The following is a 6,000-nucleotide window of genomic DNA, read 5'->3' as shown; positions in this document are numbered from 1 at the left end:
TAACAGCTTTACTGACTATTCTTCCTGGACAGTTCCTTTCCTCATTAAATTGCACTTGGTTTCTGGATTTCCAAATCTGCCATAGGATATTAACTGTTAAGGCAATGTGATTCCGTCCTCCTATTCTATTCTGCACCTCCATCAGGCTATTCCACCAATGCCAGAAACTGTGCCTGTACTCCTTTAGACCATCCCAATCAATGGGAGCTGCCTTCCATATAAGCTCTGCATGACTACAAAAGAAAAACAAGTGCTCCAACGTTTCTGTCATCTCCCCACAACACTTGCATCTATCCTCCCCTATTCCTATCCTACTCCTGATCACCTCATTGACTGGCAGGACCCCATGCAAGCACTTCCAGAGAAAGTGTTTCAGCTTGTGTTTTATATCCAAGTTCCATAGCACCTTCCATACATTAGAATGACATGCATTTCTGCTATTACTGGCTTCTTGTGGTACCCTCCTCCTCCCATCTCTTCTCATATCTCTAGCCAGCATATACCCAGTCTTGACTGAATACTGTCCAGATTTAGCCCACGGCCACACCAGTTTATCCTTCCCTCCACATAGGCTGATAGGGATTCCCTCAATCTTCTTGCAATCATCCTCTCTAAACATAGATTCCATAACTACCTTGTTCCACTTTCCATCCTGGATCAGTTCATGAACCTTCTGGACAGGACAATCTGCTGGCTTTGGAGAGACCACCATACCTGACCCTCCCCCTGGTAACCACCTATCCTTCCAAATATCCACTGTTCTACCATCCCCCACCCTCTTCCTAGCTCCTATCTCCAGTACCTCCCTTGCACTCAAAAGGCTCTTCCATATCCAAGAGTCCCCAGCCCTTACCTGTGTCTGCCAAATGGATTCCCCTTTAAAATATTTCCCCCTCAACACCTTACTCATCAGCAGGTTAGGTTGTGTTAGAATCCTCCACAGCATCTTAGCCAACATAGCACTGTTGAAATCCTGCAAATCTCTGAATCCCAACCCCCCTTTCCCTTTAACTGCAGCCAAACTCCCCCAGTCCACCCAGTGAGTCTTCCTCCTCCCTTCACTCTCTCCCCACCAAAACCTTGCCATTTCTCTACATATTTCTTGACACAAGCTCTTAGGCAACCTACAACAGTTCATAGCATATGCAGGCATAGCTACTATTACAGCCTTCAACAGAACCTCCTTCCCAGCTTGACTCAACAATTTTTCCTTCCAGCCTTTAAGTTTCTCCAACACCCTAACCTTAATATAGTTGAAAACTTGCCTTTTGGATTTGCCAATAACCATAGGTAGCCCCAGATACCTACTCTGATCCACCTGTTTCATCCCCCCTAGTAAGCGCAGAATCTCTTCCCTCTTACTCTCATCTGTATTCTTACTAAAGAACACAGATGATTTATCAGTATTGATCTTCTGTCCAGATGCTGTTTCATAAATTTCCAAGATTCTCCTTACCTGTCTTGCCTCTGTCAAACTGGCTCTGCAAAATAGAAGAGTATCATCTGCAAAAAATAGGTGTGAAATAGCAGGGCTATCTTTAGCAATCTTTAAGCCTGACAAGCAGTGATTATTAACTGCCTGCTTAATCAGACAGGACAGCCCTTCCGTCACAAGCACAAACAGGTATGGGGATAATGGATCCCCTTGCCTAATTCCTCTAGCAGGCCTAACCATACCCTTTTTCTCACCGTTTACTTTAAAGGAATACACAACAGATGACATGCATTTAAACATCCAGTTTATCCACATTGGGCAAAATCCCATTTTTTCCAGCATTTTGACCACAAAAGGCCATTCTACCCTGTCATAGGCCTTTGCCATATCTAGTTTCAGAGCCATAAACTCATTAGATCCTGTTCTTCTTTGTTTTAAACAATGAATACTTTCATGAGCAATCACAATATTATCAATTATTTGCCTACCAGGAATAAAGGCTGACTGATTACTACTAATGCAGTGCTTTAGGAGAGGCTTCAACCTATTCACAAGAACCTTAGAAATGATTCTATATACTACATTGCAAAGGCTGATAGGTCTATATTGGGACACAGAAATGGGAGAGGCAACTTTAGGGATCAAAGTAATAATAGTCTCATTAATAGCTTTCAGTAAATAACCAGAATGAAAGAAGCTAGAGATGGTAGCTATCAGATCAGTTTTGATGATATCCCAGAAATGCTGAAAAAAGAAGGGAGTCATACCATCAGGTCCAGGGGCTTTATTGGGATGTAAAGAAAACACTGCTTTCCTGACTTCCATCTCAGAGACTGGTCTGGTAAGCTTGTTGTTCATCTGTCCTGTGATCACCTGGGGAATGCCATTGAGTATTGCATCAAACTGCCTCGGATTAGTAGAAGTGAAAAGCTTCCGGAAATATCCATTGATCTCCCCTTCAATTTCCCCCTCAGACTTGCACCAAGTACCATCCTCCCTTTGCAGGGTAGATATATTGTTCCTTCTCCTTCTCCCCGCAACCACAGTATGGAAATACTTAGTGTTTCTATCCCCCTCTTTCAACCATTGCACTCTAGCCTTTTGCCCCCAGTAAGCTTCCTCCTTCTTGTAAGCCTCAGCCAGCTGTCTCTTCAGAGCACTCAATCTCTCTTTTTGATCTGCCTGCTGCCCTATGTGAACCTCTGCTATTTCCTTCTTTATCCTGTTGATCTGTGTCTTAGCATTAGCTTTACACTGCCTGTTCCAACTTAGCAAAGCCAACCTACACTCTTTAATTTTCTGTTTTAATCTGAACCCCCTGGACCCCATCTGTTGTTTATCCCAAGCAGCTGAGATAATATTTTTAACTTCCCTATGCTGCACCCAATTCTTATCAAAATGGAACCTCTTTTTCCATTTCTTGTTCTTTGGCTCAGTATCCAGCAACAACATGCAATGGTCAGAGGCCTCATTTTGAATGTGCACACACTTAGCTCTATCATGATTTCTACTTCAATCCCTACTACACAGGATCCTGTCAAGCCTTTCCCTAACCTCACCCTCCTCATCCCAATTGTTACACCAAGTCCAGGGAATCCCTTCAAAACCAATATCTACCAGTTGATTATTATTGACAAAATTCCTAAAAATTCTAAAACTTCTATCACTCCTCTGCTTCCCTCCCCATTTTTCTCCACTGGAAAGTAGATCATTCATGTCGCCTGCCAAGATCCAGTTCCTACCCCATATATTAGCTCTATGTTCAATGGTTTTCCACTGCTGCTCCCTGAGCTGATCATTACTACTAGCATATATCCCAACAAACCACCAATCCTCCTCAGTCCCCTTCCCTTCCACATTCAATTCTATTGTAAAATCAGTGAAAAGAACTCTTTTAACTACTAAGTCCCTCCTCCAAAGTACAGCCAGACCTCCAGCTCTACCTATAGGGTCAACAACAAACAGACTATCATATCTCAGTCTCATCCTAATCTTATTCATAAAAAATTTTTTGTTTTTAGTTTCAGCTAAAAAGACTAACTCAGGGGAGTGGAGTCTCACAACCTCCTCAAGTTGGGAAACTGTCAAGGGGCTCCCAGCACCTCGACAGTTCCACACCACAGCTCTCATTGAGGGTTGGGAGCCCCATTAAGGTTGGACTCTACCACCATCAGCAAACACTCCCTGTCAACCTCTCCTTCCATCCCCTTAAATTTTTTCTGATCTCCTCCCCTTTGCTCCCCACAGTTTTCTTTTCCAATAGCCTCACCCTGCTTCCTCTTACCAGACTCCTCTATCTCCATACCAGAATTTTTCTCTCCCAATGGCACTCTCCTCCCAACCTCCTGAACCAATCTTCTCCACCCCCTACTACCTTTATACTTCCCAGAAGGCTTACTCTTACCCATACTTCCAGCAGCCTGACTTTTTCCCTTCTCTCTCCCCCTACCCCTACCCAATATTTCCTCTTCTCGACCCCCATCAAGCCACATGTTATCATCCCCCACCTTCTCATTCTGAACCAAACTCCCCTCCCCAAAGCTCTGTTCCCCTTTCTCCTCTATCTTGGGTCCAGCTATCACCCCATCCAAGCTCAGTTGGGCTTCAGTCCCCTTAGTCTTCTCAACTAGCTCTACCTCCCCTTTACTACCACTACTAATTATATTGCCTGTATTTCCTTCGCCCTCCTTCCCAATCCAGCTGGTTTCACCGCCCCCCCAAGGCAAGAGTAGATTAATTCCCTCATTCTCCTTATCAAAATCCCTCTGAGACTCCCCAGCACTCTCACCATAATTTGAAAAGCCTTTATTCTGTCTTCTTGGGCTTCTAGAGTTACTAGCTCGCATCCAAGCTCCAAATTGTGTTTCTTTGTCCAGGTAATTTCCTTTAATCTTACAATTTTTCTCATTATGCCCCAATAGTCCACAACAATAACAGAAATCAGGACACTTCTCATACCTAAACTCAATCCATCGCGCACTACCATTCATTCTAACAATAGTTCCCCTCAACAGTGGTTTCTCAATATTAACTTCCACTAAAATTTTAATATGTTTTCCATCTTTTCCCCCACCATTAGGAAGAATAACCTCTTTAACTGAATCAAACACTCCCCCAATCTTGCGACCCATCTCTTTAGTTATCCAATGGATTGGAAGGTTCCAGATCTGCACCCAAAGCCAAGTTTTACTAAAAGCCATAACATCTATCTCTATCCCCTCCCTCCACGGCATCACAACCAATGGGGAATTATCATACACCCACGGCCTCCCATTCAAAACTCTGTCCATATCATTTTGGGTCACGAAAAGAAATTGAAACAGATTCACACCAATTTCAACAACCTTCACATTCTTAGCAAAAATCCATATATTACTGGTAAAACTCTTAATACCTGCAATATTGGCCACCTTCTCACCAATTACTTTGCCAATGATGCTCAATCTGCATTCCGCCACTCCCTGGAGAATATCCTCCCCCTCAATTTGAATTCCTACCTCCTCTTTCTCCGATAGATCAAATTTCCTCAGCACTTCCTCAAGCTCCTCAGCCATTGCTACAATACTCAAAGACGTCGCACCGATGATCACAGGATGATGATCCACTACACACCAGTTCCAAGAGGAAATCTGGAGAAACAGAAAGAGAGCAGTTAAACGCCAAGAATAGCAGATTACGAAAAGGACTACTACCGCCCTATCCTAACAACGAAGACGACAGCAAAGAACACCGCTGGAAGAAAAATGAAAACACAGAAAGCAAACTAAGGAAAAACAAACGAATCTGGCTCCAGAACCAGCTCTATTAAGATTGGAAAGCTAGCTCTGTTCATTAGTTGAGCAGATCCAGCTGACCAAATCTTCACGAAGAAAGTACACAAAGGATGCAGTCCAAATCCATATTCTATGTGTTAACTTCAGAAATGCATTCATTGTTTATCAAAGCAAGACAATCAGATGAATCTATGGCTCTGAAAGAGAGGAAGACGAACTGTAAAAATACAAAAGCGGCAAAGTTTAAACCACCCACTAGGGGGAGAGAATCTCTACTAGAGAGAGAAAGGAAACTCTCATAGAGAGAGAACTATTACTAATGGAAAAGTTGAAAGCACTTTTGTCGAATTACACAAACCGACCTTTGTTCATCATTTCAAGACTACCATTTTTGGAAAGCTTTGCCATTTCCGGACTCCTTTGGCGTGCGTGTATCATTAGTATTTTGCCACTTGCCAGTCGGAGATCGCTGACACCAGATCAAACATAAAACCGTTAGGGGCCACAAAGCCCAATGGTCCATGTCCGTAATTGCTCTTTGCGACCGCAGGGCCCAAATAATCTGCATTTACTTGTGCGGTGTTGTAAATACTAACCAACCGATTTTCAAGATCTGGTCTTTTAAAAAAATTATTTTATTATATTCCCAACTACTTTTTCTATCTAAATATTTTGGATAGGATTTTAAATATTTTGGACCTTAAATAAAAAAAAAATTATAAGTAACTATTTTATTCTATTTTTTTTTAAATGATAAGACATGCATTTTCTAGTTCTTTGTTTTATTTAATT

At 42.4% G+C, this 6,000-nt stretch overlaps 1 protein-coding gene across 1 annotated transcript; it reads right to left on the bottom strand.

Moving 5' to 3' along the window:
* Positions 1-2,906: 2,906 nt before the first annotated feature.
* LOC140036522 (uncharacterized) lies at positions 2,907-5,654 on the bottom strand. The gene is made up of 2 exons (XM_072078282.1): positions 5,571-5,654; positions 2,907-5,064 (listed from the first exon to the last, which is right to left on the bottom strand). The coding sequence occupies exon 2, from the start codon at positions 4,987-4,989 to the stop codon at positions 3,562-3,564; it is 1,428 nt and encodes a 475-aa protein (XP_071934383.1). The 5' UTR covers positions 4,990-5,064; positions 5,571-5,654; the 3' UTR covers positions 2,907-3,561.
* Positions 5,655-6,000: the final 346 nt, after the last annotated feature.

The sequence above is a fragment of the Coffea arabica genome, chromosome 2e (genome assembly GCF_036785885.1).
Source record: "Coffea arabica cultivar ET-39 chromosome 2e, Coffea Arabica ET-39 HiFi, whole genome shotgun sequence".
Classification (NCBI taxonomy): Eukaryota; Viridiplantae; Streptophyta; class Magnoliopsida; order Gentianales; family Rubiaceae; genus Coffea; species Coffea arabica.
This window is presented reverse-complemented; position numbering and strand designations above follow the sequence as displayed.

What these genes read in the sequence shown, in the direction of transcription:
- LOC140036522 (XM_072078282.1), bottom strand. Translation starts at nt 4,989, where the DNA reads ATGGCTGAGGAGCTTGAGGAAGTGCTGAGGAAATTTGATCTATCGGAG.